Source organism: Sodiomyces alcalophilus (genome assembly GCF_042370955.1).
Source record: "Sodiomyces alcalophilus JCM 7366 unplaced genomic scaffold ACRALscaffold_4, whole genome shotgun sequence".
Lineage (NCBI taxonomy): Eukaryota > Fungi > Ascomycota > Sordariomycetes > Glomerellales > Plectosphaerellaceae > Sodiomyces > Sodiomyces alcalophilus.
This window is the reverse complement of record NW_027263535.1, coordinates 4,719,488-4,735,540: the sequence shown is the minus strand read 5'-3', so window position 1 is coordinate 4,735,540 and position 16,053 is coordinate 4,719,488. Positions and strand designations below refer to the sequence as shown.

General features: G+C 54.2%; 5 protein-coding genes and 1 non-coding gene across 6 annotated transcripts; 5 read left to right on the top strand and 1 right to left on the bottom strand.

Annotated features, from left to right (window-relative positions):
* Nucleotides 1-19: 19 nt before the first annotated feature.
* On the top strand, nucleotides 20-1,663 carry ACRALDRAFT_210551 (uncharacterized protein; the record flags this gene model as incomplete). The annotated part of the gene is made up of 9 exons (XM_071023248.1): nucleotides 20-56; nucleotides 106-329; nucleotides 389-558; nucleotides 719-1,021; nucleotides 1,062-1,112; nucleotides 1,243-1,281; nucleotides 1,371-1,453; nucleotides 1,512-1,543; nucleotides 1,610-1,663. 9 exons carry the CDS (start codon nucleotides 20-22, stop codon nucleotides 1,661-1,663), a joined length of 993 nt encoding a protein of 330 aa, XP_070875287.1.
* A 915-nt stretch (nucleotides 1,664-2,578) lies between these two features.
* Nucleotides 2,579-4,423, bottom strand: ACRALDRAFT_2103904 (uncharacterized protein; the record flags this gene model as incomplete). Its single annotated transcript, XM_071023158.1, has 2 exons — nucleotides 2,579-3,010; nucleotides 3,074-4,423. Coding segments are annotated over 2 exons (1,782 nt in total), but the record flags the coding sequence as incomplete, so codon positions are not given.
* A 2,700-nt stretch (nucleotides 4,424-7,123) lies between these two features.
* Nucleotides 7,124-7,677, top strand: ACRALDRAFT_2019962 (uncharacterized protein; the record flags this gene model as incomplete). The annotated part of the gene is made up of 5 exons (XM_071019997.1): nucleotides 7,124-7,174; nucleotides 7,207-7,272; nucleotides 7,368-7,505; nucleotides 7,567-7,604; nucleotides 7,662-7,677. 5 exons carry the CDS (start codon nucleotides 7,124-7,126, stop codon nucleotides 7,675-7,677), a joined length of 309 nt encoding a protein of 102 aa, XP_070875285.1.
* Nucleotides 7,678-8,392: 715 nt separating this feature from the next.
* Nucleotides 8,393-12,514, top strand: ACRALDRAFT_1070651 (uncharacterized protein; the record flags this gene model as incomplete). The annotated part of the gene is made up of 6 exons (XM_071017792.1): nucleotides 8,393-8,857; nucleotides 8,915-9,395; nucleotides 9,456-10,219; nucleotides 11,876-12,026; nucleotides 12,127-12,235; nucleotides 12,349-12,514. The coding sequence occupies 6 exons, from the start codon at nucleotides 8,393-8,395 to the stop codon at nucleotides 12,512-12,514; spliced, it is 2,136 nt and encodes a 711-aa protein (XP_070875284.1).
* Nucleotides 12,515-12,851: 337 nt separating this feature from the next.
* Nucleotides 12,852-15,109, top strand: ACRALDRAFT_1076463 (uncharacterized protein). The gene is made up of 2 exons (XM_071018513.1): nucleotides 12,852-13,913; nucleotides 14,026-15,109. Exons 1-2 carry the CDS (start codon nucleotides 13,349-13,351, stop codon nucleotides 15,024-15,026), a joined length of 1,566 nt encoding a protein of 521 aa, XP_070875283.1. The 5' UTR covers nucleotides 12,852-13,348; the 3' UTR covers nucleotides 15,027-15,109.
* Nucleotides 15,110-15,255: 146 nt separating this feature from the next.
* ACRALDRAFT_t164 lies at nucleotides 15,256-15,337 on the top strand. The gene has a single exon. It is a non-coding gene; the product is annotated as a tRNA-Ser (tRNA).
* Nucleotides 15,338-16,053: the final 716 nt, after the last annotated feature.

The following is a 16,053-nucleotide window of genomic DNA, read 5'->3' as shown; positions in this document are numbered from 1 at the left end:
CCATCTGTTTTGGTCTACCATGGGAGGGCTTCAATTGGAGAGCATGGGGCTTTGCCGTTTCAATGGATATGCATGATCGGCCGTGGGAAACGGGTTGGATGACAGGTCGCTTCGCCTTGCAAGGCACATCAGCGCCGGACGAAAAGGAGGATTTGAACACAGCAACCTGGCATTTCCATCACGAGCCACCCATACTCCTTCAGTCCATCGCCAAACCTGAATACCAGTCGGGATCCAGTACGGATACGACCAACCTTGGCCGCCCATATTCAACCCGTCTCAGCTCGTCGACTTGGCCACCGCCCCGCCCTTTTGATTTCTACTTTTCTGTATATACGCACATATCTTCTATCCATATCCCTTGAGCAAATCTGCATGCCATCAAAAGTCCAGCAACGAGGGAGAAGTTGCATCTTCAGTGGACGAGGAGCTACTGCAGCCCGTTCGTTCGCCACCTAGCCTGGGAGTTCTAGTGGCATCTCCCCTACATTATGATACTTGGACTTGGAGCTATCTAGCTGCATTTCCCAAGGCGTTTGCGTACCGTCTCCGTTCTCGGTACTGTACATATTCCAACCTGGACTTCTTTCTTCTACACGCCGAGGAACTAGGGCACCTATATAAGGCTGGATACCTACGTAGACGGGTATTAACGGTTTGTACCTAAATAGAGTCGATTGCTTTTATTTCCATTGTCTTTAACGGCAACGCTGGTGAGGCTTCTTCGTTCTCTTATTATCCCTCCTGAAGTAATCCGTTGGTATCCACCCGTTGGGCCCAAGAGCGCCCTGGCACCATCGCCGAGGTGGTCCATTCCCATCTACCCAGACCACATATACGTAGTCAATGGCTTACTCCATGCAACCTGCGATTCCTCCGAGTTTAATAGAAAAGACCACAATGCATCGCTCGCTCGCCTGCTTGGTGGTTCGTTTTGCTGGCTCAAACTCCGCGCCCCTTTCGGTTGTCAACCTCATGCCATCATACCATACCATCATGCCACTATGCCTCTTTCAAGCCCGTGGGAAAAGAAAGGGCCAAGGCAAGTAAGACCTGGTGAGAAGCACCAGCTTGGCCAAGCCAGGTGTCTTGACATATGACAGTGAGGCAAGGTGGGCAGAGGACGACTGAAAGGGAGCAAATAAAGGCATTCTAAAGTCGAAAAGACAAAAAGAAAGAAAAAAAAGAGCAATCGGCTCCTTTATCATTGCGGGTTTCTTCTCTGAAATCGCTTTCGCATAGTCCGTTTCTGTCCAAGGCTTCGTCATATCGTCTTTCCTTGTCGAGACGCGACAAGAAAATAGCAAGCCAAAATAAACAAATATAAAGAAAACCCTTTCCTGACCATACCTATCCGGTCCACCGCCAAGGATACTCCGGCAGAAAGCATTAGAAAGTATGGTATCAAGTGACCGCTGCCGGACAAAAACATGGGCCACGGTCGTCAGTCATCGTGCCCCGGGGGTATAAAGCAGAAACAAGGTCGCATATGCTGTTTGATGTGTGGCCAGCTTGCTTCGTATGGCGTGTATCCATCCACATAGTATGGTTAAAACCGTGAACATCATATGATGCGTGCGCGTGAACCAACGCAAACCATTACCTTTAGATGTTATCGCAAAAGGCTAGTGGCGTGACAAATGTTCATGTAAACTGGTCGTGATATGATCGGTTCATGGCGAGAAGATCAGAGATTCATCCGTGCAACCCAGCCGCGCTTAGGAATCGGCAAGTTTGGCAAAGTGCTTCGACCAGATCCATCCCACTTCCTCGGCAGGATCATCTTGGTTTTTGGCCAGCCAGAGTTCTCCCTTCTCAGCAACAACGTCAAAGATCTGCCAGCCTTGTCAGTCAAAGGGAAACATGCGGGTGATAAGGGGTCAACGGGAAATACCTCGCCAGCTTGGTAGGTGAGATACGGGTATCCAGCTTCATGCTTAGTTGTCTCGATATTAAACTCAAAGAGCGATGCGGCCAGCCATAACACGTTATACCCATTCCTGGCATGAGTACGTTCACGCGACGACGCCCTCGATGGTCGCTGGCTTTCTTCGGCACCATCCGTCATGGGAAGCGCCGAGTGGAAGAGTCCAGAATACCGCCTCGATTCTGGCCCTGGGTTGGGGGAATTGTACGTAGAAGTCGAGTCGCGCAACGCATTGGCACCCGATTCTGAGCTCTGCCGCGGGAGAGCGCCCGAGTCGTAGCTCCATCCGGTCCCGGGCCGCGTAGGCGGCGTGGGAACGCCAGTGAGGGTGCCAGAGGACGAATCGCCTCCGATGAACGGCGACGAAGTCACTCCAGTCTGGCCGGAAGATCGCGAAGAGTTGAGTCCCGCATAATAGTCCCGGTAATAATAATGGTGGGGACTTGGAATCGAAGGCGACGGGGACAGTGAGAGCTGTCCACTCGTGCGCTTGAAAAAGTCCGGAGTCGGCAACACCGGCGCTTGGTCGCTGTTCACCGACCTCCCACGGACACGCGGGGTGAGCTCGGCCGGACGATGGCGCACTCTAGACGCCCCGTCGTCCGTGCTAGCACGGGTATTGGTAGTGGACAGAGACGCCCTGCCCCTGTAGGCCGGGTTTAGGATGCCGATGCTTTGGAGCTGCTCATGCGTGTACTTGTAGTCGGCTTGGAACGTCGACACAATGTCATGAATCTCTGGGACCTGCGGGTCGTCACCGAGCACGGATTTGACCTTGTCTTTCCAGATCCCATACCAGTTTGCCTGAATGTTGACCAAGTTTCCGAGACAAATGTTGCCAATCCTTTCTGTCAGGGCTGACAGCTTGGGCAGCTCCTTCTTCAGCGTCTCGTTGAGGGCCTCATACTGTTCCACTTGTTCTTTCAGCTTGGCATCGATAGACTTGCCGGCTTTGTTCAGCTGCTCCGCTCTCTCGTAATCTGCCCTTCGCTTGGCCCGCTTCTTCATGGCCAGAGACGGATTTCCGTACGCTTGAATGACGAGTTCGAACGGCTCGATGACGTGTTTGCGTACTTGGGCAAGCTAACTGGTAGATTAGATCATGCGCCATCACATCGAGAGAGAGAGGAGTTTGGCGTCGCTTACATGTTGGTCAAGGGCGACCTTCTCAATGTCCCTCATCGAGACGTTGAACTGGACCCATTTGCTCTCCAGCTCAGGGTAGCTTCCTGGTTGGAGCCTCATGACGAGCTCCATGGACGAAAGGTACTGCAGAAATTCGTGGACGTACGCGCTCACTTGCCTGGTGTAAAACTCTACGTCTCGGAGTACGACCTGCAGCCGAAGGAAGTCATCGCTAAACTTATCCTGGAGCTTCGCGTACACGGCGTCCTCCGGAATCCTGGTGCTCGATGCTTGGAGCTTATCCACCCTCTTACCGAATGCGCGAGCAAAGCCAGCCTTGACGTCAGACTCCTTGCGCTTCCGTCCGACAATCTGCCCGACCAGCTCGAAATTCTTTTTTGTCTTGTTGATTTCGATAATGGCAGTCTCTAGGATATCCTTGGCGGCAATCAAGTCCGCACGGTCAGGGTGGTCTTGAGGCGTGTGCTGCAGAAGCGTAATGATGAGATTGGGGTATTTCGTGATCCTCTGCATTGGCTTGATGAGAAGTGAGTCAAGGTCCCACGCCGCGGTGAGATCTTTCGCCACCTCGTTGCATTCGTTGAGCCAGACCTGCACAGTGGGATCTTGCTGGATTTGAATCAGTCGCTTCGCAGCGTGCCCGCTGTTCCGTAAGAAGCCTTCATGAGCAGCCTTCATCTTCTCCATGTTTTGCCGGAAAAGTGGACCAAAAGCAACAGAACGATCATTTGCATCGTCCAACTCGTTGGAGGTAGCCGTGTCTGGTTGATGACCGCCTTCTTCCGTCGGCTGGGCTGAACGTCGTCCCAGAGGCGTGTAGACTGGAGCGGCGGCTTCCTTGAGCTGCGCGAGGAAAGCCGTGTGGAAGACAACAATCTCGTCGACATTACGGAAAATCAGCTTGATCGTCTTCGTGTCTAGTCTTGGGCAGGCCTCAGCGGTGCCTTTGTAGATCTCCTCGACGATGTTCATGTCTCTCACGAATACCATTTCGGTATCGACCAACTCCTTGACGACGTTGCGCCGCTGTTGAAGCCTACGACGTTCCTTCTTCGCCGTCGCATCATCTTCTTGGATAGACTCGGCTACCGTTGACGATGTCTGGGCCGTGTCAACAAGTGTCGGTCCACCGAGAGATGGCTCTCTCACGCCAAGAGACTCGCGATCAACCGAATGTGGCGTTGAGATGGGGCGAGAAAGATCGTCACTTCCGCGTCTGGAGGAACCAACCAGCGTCTGGTAGGTGCTGGAAGGCGGCCTACGAAACTCGCCGATAGAACTCGATGCCGGGGTAGGCACAGGTGGCGGTTCGTAGTCTGGCAAGGGTACATGAGGCAGGGTCCGGCTCATCCGGTTAGAGAGGTATGGGATGGAAAACCCTTCTCCGGTGTCAATCTCGGGGAGTTGGTGGCTGTTCACAGGCAATGGTGACTGAGTGGCTCCAGCTTCGAGCGGCGACAGATTTGGGCTATAGTATCCGCTGTGTCTCGCGGATGAGGCTTCAGATCCAGACCCTCCGCGATAGCGAACCTCGGATGCGAACGGTGGTTTGGGAAGCGGTAAGGGCTGATCTTCCCGAAGTATCAATTCCCTGGATACGCGGGACGACGCATCATTGCTCTCGACCGAGAAGTCGGTCCAGGCAGACTGCTGACTAGCGCGGTTCGCAAACGACAACAGGGCCGGCGCTGACAAACCGTCCGAAGCATCGGGCGTCTGATGAGTTGGATGGGCTGTCTGATGCCCATCATTGATAGGTTCCGAGTCACACGATGAGGCCCGTTTTGAAGACAGGGCGTCGTGGGTTCGACTAGCCAGCGACTCTTCTTCCGTCTTACAATACACGTCCGATGTTACCGAGGCTTTGCAGGACTGGACATCCTGTTGCAACGTGGGGTGCTCAGCTTCTTGCATGGGTTGCTCGGTTTCTTGCGCGTCGCCGTGATCTGAGCTCGTGAGACAGCTTTCCCCTTCGCATTCATCGTCTGTGCCGAGCGGTACGGCCGCCTCTTGGAGGATAGCTTGGTCGTCGGATTCGCGTCGAAGGATCTTGATGACTGTTCCGACTGGAGGACCGGCATAAGAAATCAGTTCGCGGTCCCCTGATAAGACACTAGGCACAGAGTGATCGCCATGGTCATTCGCTGTGGGGTTGACCGTCGCTTGTGAGGCCGCCTGGGAAGAGCCGGCTGCGGAAATATGGCCATCCAGTGTCACTTCGAGTGACGCGGTATCGTCTTCGGCTGGTTCATCCTCGAAGGGATATTTGTATTCGGCTTTCTCGTGGGTTGGTGGCGAAGGGTCGGCAAGAGGAACATCCATCTCCGTCATGGCTTGTGGCTGTACCTCAACAGGCTCTGGATCAGGCAACATGACGCCCAATCCAGTTGGGGCTTGGGCATATCCTATCTCCACAGGCGGGACGGTCTGTGGCTCGGTATCGAATTCCGTGGTTTCGCTTGTGATCGAAACGGCAGAAGAGGGTACTTCATCCGCATTAAAGGGAGGGGTGCTGACGGGGAAACTGCCAGGGAAACTCCCAGGAATCCCGAGACCAAGCGGCTCTTTGACGGCAGCTGGCCGAGTAGGCACGTCTTCGTTGGTGTCCACCACTGCTGCTGTCGACACGCTAGAGGGTTTCTTTTCTGGTTGTTGAAGATGCGGAGAAGCCGTGGCCTCCCGTTCCAGTTCTGCCTTTTTCTCTTGTTGAGACTGCAACGCTAGCAAGGCGGCTTTGGCTCTCGCCGCCTCTTCGAGTTCCTTCTTACGTCTCTCTGCAGCTCGCTGTCTCGCCTCCCGAGCCTGGCCATCCCTTATTGACTTGCTGTACGCTAGCCTGATATGTTCCCTCCGCTGCTCAAAGTCAACGGGCCCGATGGATATTTTGCGCCTTGCGGCCGACTCTGCGGGCTTCTGGGCCGTATGGGGCGCGTTCCGATGAGGTGATTTGGCCCGGTCCGCTGCCTTCATGCGAGAACTTGCCGTGGTCGCGGTGGCTACTGACTGTCGGGGGCGAGAACTTCGCAGGGGAGGAGACGGTTTCGGGGCTGGGGCCGCCACGTAGGCCGCGAGGCGCGCATTGCTGTTGGACGTGGTGACGCCTCGGGCAGACGCCCTTCGAGTCGGTACAGATTCTGTCGGCGTCCTCGTTCGGTTTGTAGGGGGGTTAGATTGCCTGGATCTCCGGCCGTTCGGGCTGGGAATGTTGGAGTTGGAGTCGGCGGCGGAGATGGTTCGTTTGAGGTAGGAGGGGCTGGCCCTCGGGCTGTTGGTGGGAGACGAGTTTAAAGACGCGATAGGCGTCTGGTTTCCGAGTCTGCGAACGGAGATGGGGAGCCTGGAAGTTGGAGATGCTGCCTGTGATCGTGGGCTCGTAGGTTGTGATGGAGCTGGTTTCCTTGTGATCGGGGAGGTTGTATTCAGTGTTGGCAATTGGCTTCGGGGCAGCCGTGACGTCTGAACAGGTTGTGTAAACTGAGGATCCGGTTGGGCACTACGATACCAATCGGTCGGTGATGGAGGTTCGACCATGTCTGGGTCAGACAAGGTGCGCTGATGCACAACTTTTGTGTGAAGAAGATAGGACTCTGAACCCCGCCGTGGTCGTCGGACACTGAATCCCTCAATGCCGTATCCCGCTGACCGGTTATTGTGCTGTTCCGGTAGTATCTCGCCAAAGAGAAGGCTTTGAGGAAATGGTAATATTGACGAGTCGTCTGGCGGCATTATGAGTGGTAGGGGAAGGTAGAGTTGCAAGGGCCTGTTTGGTGGTGAAGATCAGACGGGTCAATGAACCGAACCAGATGCTGGTCTGCGATAGGAGGAAGGCAGACGGTGATGCCCCAGGCGTTGGTACCTGATGGATAAAGGCAGGTCAGATAATAATGAAAGTGCAAGTCAGTGGTACCTGCCTTTTTGCAAGTTTGAAGATATATTAGGGCAGAAAGACAGGTCAGGCAGGTACGATGCAACTATTAAAGAAGGACATTGAAGGCAGGAACAGTTTAGTTGTGTCTTAAACCAAACGGAGTATCAATACTAATAAAGTGCATGCAAGGGAAGAAGGAAGGAGCTAGCGAAGAGAGGCTGAGGGAGGTGCTGGTGGGCGATAGAGTTGTGGGCTACCCCACCAGAGACAGGCACAAATATGGAAGTCTCTACTTGAGGTACCCGTGACTGTACCTACAAGATACCTAGGAGTACAGAGATTCGAACAAACCCGAACCAGAGTTACGCCCAGAAACCGTCTTACTCCTAGGACGCTAGTACCCCAAGGTACCTGGGAAGTTCCTAGGGAACTACGCCTACCACACCGCGCCACGCCGTCAACGACTCCCCCCCGCATCTAGTGTACTTCGACACTGTGCCCAGCTCGTCGACAAACAGCCGCTTTGATCATATCTGCAATTATATAGCTACCACGACATACTCAGTAATTACCTACTGCCTTGCCTCGGCCGGATGAGTCCCACCCCCGTACTTTGTAATGTTAGTGCATCCAGGCTATCGGCTTGGGATGGCACCATCGCGAGTGACAAAGGACTAGCGTTAGACGCAGCGCGTTTGGCCCGTGGGACAATGCAACGAGTTTCGTGATACCATAGGAGGTACAAGCACGTTAGTAGGGACGCTATTTTGCGTACCTTTTAATGTGGGTAAGTGCCGAGACTGCAAAAGTCGGAACCGAATGGTCTTATCACATATAAAGTACGGCCCCACTATAACTCAGGTACGGTAAAGTATCTACGTTATAGGCCTTCACCGACCAGTTCCTGAATGCCACTCTTCCTGGATTTTATACGTACATTGCAAAGGCCCTGGAAAACAATACGAATATTTCACCAGAATACGCTAATATTAACTTTTGGACGGAATAATATACTCTCGCCGTCCTGATTAGGTCCAGTATTCTCGCAGCCAGTATAGGCGGGAGATCATCTAGCCTGCGGGTCGGCAAAAGCAATAACTCGATGCCAAGTACATATGCACGTTGTATAATACTCGCAATGATCGTTGAGGTAGTCGGACCGGATATCAATGCTTCTTACTCTTTTTTTTCCCTCTTTTTTATTTCCTTTGTAATTAATATCCCGGGGAATCTCTCAAACGTGCGAGAATAACCATGGCCGAAGTAATACTGGCCGGGGTACCATAACCACATAGGTATTGGCTTAGTCAGCTTCTGGCGTTCTTGCCCAGGCAAGTACGCGTCTGTCTGTATTATCAACACGCGTCTGGATATCACCAACTCGAGTACGTAGAAATGCAGCAATCAAGTCCGCACCAATCGATGGCCCTAATATTACCTACAATACTATGATGGCCGCGAATTGCGGGACAAAGCGGTCAGCAAACCATTCCGAGTCATCCAAGGGCCTCCCACCGGCCAAGAGAGCCCGCCATAAGCAGAGTGTGCCGGTGACCCATGCTTTGCTACGGTGCTACTCGTTGGAGATACAGATTCTGCGCGAATACCTCATATCCAGGCTGCCGAGCTCATCTAGGCTCAGGCGCAAGAAGATTGCCAACTTGGGACTGCATCCAGGACCGTCGGCCTCCGAGGCACTAGACAAGAATCCCACGGAAACCCTTCTTTCCAACCTACTAGACAGCACCCTAGTAGGAATCCCCCATGGCACTCATCAGAAACATCAAAAGGAGCAACAGGGTTCGGAGAGAGATGACGACCGCTGGCAGCAATGGGTTTCATTCTCCCAGAAAGGGGACGAGTCCTACGTGACTCTTTCCGGTGACCCAACCGACGCCCTCTACTCCCAGTCAGAGGTAACAGGCCGGATATCCCACTGCATCCCGTAGCCCAAACTGATTGCCGCTTTCTAGATCGTGGACTTTGTTGTGTGGCTCCTATTTTCTAGAGCCGGGCCCACCAGCTCTTGGCCAAAGCATCTCCTGTGCGATGGGTATCGTAGGTCCCCGTCCCATGGCGCCACTGGCTCTGGCATTCCGGGACTGTACTCCTTATATCCAAACCATCACGTCAAGGCCTTGAAAGAGGCCCCTTGGCCGCAACTCTTGATGCTTCTTGGACAGTCCGGCGAGAAGATGATGATCGATTTACTCGTGGATTGCGCCATCTTCGTGCCGATACAGGCTGGGGTCGGAAACCTCCATCAGCTTAGCGGTATTCCCATTTCAGAACTGGACCCAAATAACCCATATAAGAACCGCGATTCCCGGGCTCCAAATGTGTCTACTCCAGAAGTACCTCCGTCAGAGATCTTATTCGTGAGAACCCGCATGCTGTATGCACGGCCCGCCATCAACGCGCGAGGCAACGTTCAATTTGGCCTCCGACACATTCGTATGGAAAGGTCAATGGTGCCGAGCTTACATTAGAACATGGCTAACCTTCTCCTACCAGATGTCCTCAACCGGTGTCCGTACATGGAACCCTCGGCAACAGAAGGCGAGGTCGCAGGAGCGCAGGCAGACTCGCAAAATGAGGAAAAGACGCGAAAGGTGATGATGTACATCTTCCCGCGGCAGTTTGGTCTGCACAACGTCTTCACTTCTACGGTGGACAGAACCAAGACCTCCCAGAAACTGCAAGATTACACCCTGCGGGAGGAGGAGATCAAGACCCATCGTCAGAAGCTAGCATCCGATGGGAAACTGGCCCCTATTCGGATCCCCAAGCGGCTACGCGGAGATGCTATGCGGCTGGTCCAGCGGCTTCAGATTCTTCACGGCCGTTGCTCCTACACGGAATTGCTCCGTTATTACTGCCCGACAGTGCTAGATGCCAAATCAACCCGAGCGTCGACGTCAAAGGGAGCCAATCGCGACGACGACTCTAGCATTGAAAATCAGAGAGTGACGTTAAACACCGAGCGGCCGTTGGCGACATCGGGCTCTCGCCGGAAATTGACGACCAAAGACCACAGAGGGTCCAGAGAAACTACGACTTCCCATCCGACCGTTACCTTCGACACTCTGACCGACCTGGCCACGCCACTCTCCCAGGTGTCCGCCTTCTGTCAGGCCACCTTGTCGAAAGTGATACCGAACGAGTTCTGGGGCAGTGGACCGCACAACAAACGTCTCATTATGAACAAGGTTGATCACTTTGTCAAGCTACGGAGGTTTGAGTCCATGTCCCTTGGCGAGGTCGCCGACGGACTAAAGGTACGCTTCGCCGTAACGGCTAGGTACTTTCTACGTGTCAAGTGGCCCGACAAACTGACGTTGTAATTGCAGGTCACCGACATTGGCTGGCTCGCACCCCCTGGGCTCAGGTCCAACAAGATGAGCCGGAGCGATCTGGAGAAACGACTTGAAATACTGAACGAATGGCTCTACTATGTCTTTGATTCCTTCCTGATACCCCTTCTCCGCCACAACTTTTATATTACCGAATCCAGCGTGCAACGATACAAGCTATTCTTCTTCCGCCACGATGTCTGGCGCTTGGTGGCGGAGCCAGCCATGGCCGCTTTCAAGACTGACATGTACGAGGAGGTGAAGTTGAGCCGGGCCATGCAAATCCTCGAATCCAGGAAGCTGGGCTTCAGTCAGATGAGGCTCTTGCCAAAAGAGAAAACCATGCGACACATTGTGAACCTCCGCAGACGGACGGTGTCTCTGAGGAATAGGAAGATGCTAGGGCCAAGCATCAACAGCATCCTGAAGCCCGTCTATTCTGTATTCAAGTTGGAGAGGGTACGATTTCCTTTTCTTTTTGGTTCTCCTCCCTTCTTTTGACTCAACTGACGGCGATAGGACTTGAACCCCTCGAAACTGGGCTCGTCTCTCTTTTCCGTTGCGGATATCTACAAACGCCTCAAGGCCTTTCGCGCCAAGCTGGGGCCGTCGTCGCAGAAGAAGCTTTATTTTGTCAAGGTCGACGTGCGATCCGCCTTTGACACCATTCCCCAAGAGGCGATGCTCCGCCTCGTGCAGGGAATCCTCCGTGAAGAGAAGTACAAACTGATGAAGCATGTGGAAATCAAATCAGCGCGTCGCGAGGGCGCCCCCAAGCCAACGCGCCGGTGGCACTCTGTTGCTCTGACTCCGCGCGACCGGACAACCTTCATCCAGAGGGCCGAGAATCGGCTGGCTCACGGCAAGAAGCATACCATCTTTGTGGACAATGCGGTGGCCAGGCCACAACAAGCGGGGGAGCTGGTGGACTTGGTGACATCTCATATCAGTCAGAATCTAATCAAGATTGGGAAGAAGTTCTATCGCCAAAAGAACGGCATCCCGCAGGGGTCGGTGCTCTCGTCGACGTTGTGCAACTATTTTTATGCCGACCTCGAAAGGCAGCATCTGCCGTTCTTGGCCGGCGAAGACTGTTTGTTGTCAAGGCTGGTCGATGATTTTCTTCTCATTACCACCGACGTCGCCAAGGCCACCAAGTTTGTCGAGACGATGCATCAGGGAATCCCAGAATACGGAGTTACGGTGACCCCGGCAAAGACGCTGGTGAACTTTGATCTCAGCATCCAGGGCACCCGAGTGAATAAGCTCCCGGAGGGTCGCGGTTTTCCCTACTGTGGGACCTTGATTGATTGTCGAACACTCAACATTGGGAAGGACCGTCATCCACAAAAGGGTTCTGGTGAGAAATCCCCGCGCCGGTCCGTGGAGAAGACAACTTGGACTGACCGAAAATGCCCGTAGTGACCGGAGATGCCATGACCGTCGAGTTTGGGCGCACGCCAGGACAGAGCTTCACAGGGAAAGTTTTGAGTAAGTTGATGTCCTGGACCCTTACACGTATTCTCTATATCGCGGAATGACACCGAGATTAACACGCCCGCAGACACCTTCAAGCTGCAGTCTCACGTCATGTTCTACGACACGGGCCACAACTCGACGCAGACCGTCATGCGCAACGTCTTTGAGGCGTTTGTCGAGGCAACGACCAAGATGTGGGCATATGCACGCTGTCTCCCTACCCAAAAACAGCCCGGGACGAAAGTTATAATCGGTGAGATTCCTGTTTGCATCTTATCCTTGGGGCACTGGCGTCTGAAATCATTCCTTGGGAATTGGTGTGCTGATTCGTTGACCTGTCTTGGGCAACGCAGAAACCATCACCAAGCTCGTCGACGTGGCTTATATGCTGCTGAAGAGCAAGACACGCAAGTCCAAGTACCCTGACTACGACTGTCGCTTGAGCAAATCTCAAGTCTCGTGGTGAGTTTGACTGGCGAGCCAACCGGGACGGCATTGAATGGTGGATGGGAGATCATCATTTATGCCTTGCTCGGCGTTCGTCGACTAGCTCGCTAACAGTCGTTCTGTCCCAGGCTCGGACTATGCGCCATCCGGAAGACACTGCTGCAGAAGCAGACTAGGTATCGGGAGTTGATCGACTGGCTTGGTCACGAGACGAACCGGCTCGAGTCGAAGGGCATCAAGGAGTGGAGGACGATGCGACGAGTTGTCAACGGCTCCGAAGGCCTTTCGGTTTAGTTTCATCGCCAACTGCGGTATATACTCGGCCACATTGGCACAATACGGGATTGAGGCCCCAGAATGCATGGCCGTGCTGTTGTAGTATCTTCAAGACAAGACACCCGACGCGAGAGGTTGATGTGAAGCAAGATGGATTAAATCTGCCAGCTGTCAGAAGCGGTACCAGGACTTTGGCCGGGAATGAGACGCGACCGCACGGACCACTTGACGTCACGAGAATTCGAGACATGATTCAGTTTCTCGCACCCCTTTCGTGCATCACCAGCATGATTCCTCCGGTGAGGTGGCCAACGGAGCGTAGCACAGCGCGTCGGTCATGCATTGCCGGAAATCATTGATGGTTGGGTTGCTCAACCTTTTGCGACTGAAAGCATAGACTCCATGGCTAGCCGGAATTCATAGCAGCATCTTCTCGTGTCCGCGTCCCGCATCCCAGGCTCAGATCTTCCCTGTTCGTGCATCGGTCAACGCCATCACACTTCCCATTACGATTACACTCGAGTCAGAGAACTAGACGCGACTTGCCACTTCATACCCTCACCTACGCTGGCCTCTTCCGCGGCTCCCGGACTCTAGGCAACATCACCTAGTCGACGCCGACATGATAGCACGGTCCCTTTTTAACCCGACTGCTTTTCTTTCCTTTCTCAGCTAATCTTCTGCACGTCTTGTACGACAAAGACGAAGGAATAGCCGTGACGTTCGTAAAGCGCGTCCCACTAGAAATACCCTCCAAGCGAAGGGGGAACTCGAATCCCGTGTAGCCTTCACAGCAAGAGAGCCAACCGCTTTGCTTCCGTCGTATGTGAATGCGTTCAGAGAAGAGTAAGAATGGCAAACGACACGGAACCCCCAGAGCATCTCGCAGCTGCTACCTTAGCCGCCTACCGCGATGCCTTCCAAGCCGGCATCGAGGCGGGCCGCGCCCAACGCTTCACTATTCCCTACCACTTCATCCCGGCCTATGTCATTCCCATACTCTACCTGTCTATCCCGCATGTCCGCCGCCCTTGGTTGTACCGCGGCCGCTGGCTGGTCATCGTCCTCGTCGTCAGCTTCAACGTCAACATGATATTGAGTACGTCTAGTACCAATGTCGCTGTGGCCTACGCCACCGGCCTTTGGGGTTATTGGAGTATCATGCACAGCCTTGCGATGCTCGTCTGGTCTCGTCCGCAGTTTGAGGCTGAGAGGGTCGCCAGACGGAGGAGGGAGACGCAGGAACCCCAAACCGCCGACACTGCCCATTCCGACTCTCGCTTTCGGGGCCAGGGACTCGCGCCAGGTTCGGATACAAAGCAGTTTGAGTATTACTGGCAGGCTTTCCCGGCGGATGGCACCTTTCCGGAACGCCTTGAGTGGGCTTTCGACTTATACTCCAGCTTTCGAGGCGCAGGTTCGTCTACTACCCCTCCCCCGGGGCCTTCTCTCCCCTTTTTTCTCGTCACTACTTTTCATCCTCATCCCAGTCGTGATCTCATCACTGACTCCTTTATCCGTCTTTGCAGGGTGGAACTGGGCCGTCCCGAATATACCAAGCCCCCAACGCCCCGAGAAACCCCTCTCAGGCGAGCTCGTCAAAATGGATACCATCCCTCTGAGAACACGCAGCGGCTACGCTACCTACCCTACCGTTCGAGACTTTGTCCGCACCAAGGCCCTGACCTGCGCTTACGCATACGTGGTTCTCGACATACTCAAGGTTCTCATGATGAAGGACCCCTGGTGGATCATCGGGCCGGGCCATCGCCTCGACCAAGTCCCATCGCCGCCCTACCTGGACGCCATCCCGTCCTGGCTCCTGGGGGTAAGCCGCAGCGTCTTCATGCTCCTGGGCATGCACGCCGCCATCGCTGGGCTCTTCTCCCTCCACGACCTCCTACAGTTCTACATCGCCAGCTGCGTCTACCCGCTCCGCGCCGAGCTATGGCGCTACTCCTCCGTCTTCGGCTCCTTGGACCTCGTCCTGGACCGCGGCCTCGCCGGCTTCTGGGGCGCCTGCTGGCACCAGACCTTCCGCGCGCCCTTCGCCGGCCCGGGCGCCTGGCTCTCCCGCGCCCGACACCTCTCTCTCCGCTCGCCCACCGCCAAAGCTGCCACCATGTTCTTCGCCTTCCTCCAATCCGGCATCCTCCACGGTTGCGGGAGCTGGACCTCCATCGGCCGCGCCGACCCGATATATCCCATGCTCTTCTTCCTGCTCTCCGGCGCCGGCGTCCTGCTGCAGCGAGCCGCCTGCGTCGTTTTCCGCGCTCGGATCGAACTTCTGCCGAGGTGGGTGCGCCGTGCCGGGAACCTGGCCTACGTCGTTCTCTGGCTGCATTTCACTTCCTGGCCCCTCGCGGCCGACCTTGCCCACGCCGGTATTTGGCTCCTCGAGCCTGTGCCGCTGTCTTTTGTCCGGGCACTGGGTTTCGGGCAGGTCGACCACGCGGTCTGGCGGATTGACGATGATAGTGCCATGCACTGGAGGAAAGGGAACCACTGGTGGCAGAGCGGGTTATGTTGATGGTGGTAGCTTTCTCGTTTTCTGTACATGTACATCAATGCAAGACATAAAATACAGTAGTACAGAAAAGACCTGTGTGTGCGAAGTTTCAGGGGGGAAAGCCCCGCCGTTACAGGCAGTTAGATGAATCCCAATCCATCCCGTGGGCTCGTCAAGAACCTAGGTGACATCGGCTGCCATGCATGGACCCGGCGAGATAGGCCCAAATTCTTGCGAGGAAAACTCATCGGGCGTCGTGGCGGAGTGGTCTAACGCGAAGGACTCGAAATCCTTTCCCTTCGGGGGCATCGGTTCGAATCCGATCGGCGTCGTCCTGTTTCTTTTTTTCTTTCTTTTTTTCTTTCTTTTTTTTTTTTTTTTTTTTTTTTTTTTTTTTTTTTTGGCATTTAGTATTTAGGGTTACAGTTACTCGTTTGAGTTCTCCCGTGCCAATAGTTTGTTCCGTTTGCTTTTCCGTCGTGTAGGGACGCCGTAGGGTATCTTGGAATGATTGATACTCGCAACCGCTCATCCACACGTGGAAACCGTTAGTGAACCCCCTTCCCAGAAAACAATGAACCCCCAAGGTATCCGTAAGCCCCGCTTCCCAAGACGAGCTGTTTAATCTCAGAACTAAGTGGTGGTCCGTGCAGCGAGATTGTTCCCATTGTATGCATGTTTCAACCAATCAGCAAGCCACGAGACCGCTGGGATAATATGATTGGACAATGGCTATGCAAGTCATTCAACGCGTGTCGCGACGTGAACGCGGTATAAGACGCGCTCGCGTATGTTTCGCGTAAAAGACGAACGTCCCCTCATGGCCGATTCCCTCGAGTGGAGAAAGGTGACAGGAAGTGCGGTGTTATTTTCTAATCCCTTCTCTCCCTGGGTCACTGTCATCATTGAGGCCGTAGTAGCGGCTCTACGTTGTATTTCAATACTGACTGAGAGACCCCATGTTTCTATCTATCATGCACTCGATGTAGAGTTTCAGTTTTTGATGCCAAGAGACATTTGCCTGGGCGTTGGTCTGTTCTTTCGGCAG

What these genes read in the sequence shown, in the direction of transcription:
- ACRALDRAFT_1076463 (XM_071018513.1), top strand. Translation starts at nt 13,349, where the DNA reads ATGGCAAACGACACGGAACCCCCAGAGCATCTCGCAGCTGCTACCTTA. An exon ending in CTCCAGCTTTCGAGGCGCAG is followed by an intron (nt 13,914 to 14,025) that starts GTTCGTCTACTA and finishes CCGTCTTTGCAG; the next exon opens with GGTGGAACTGGGCCGTCCCG.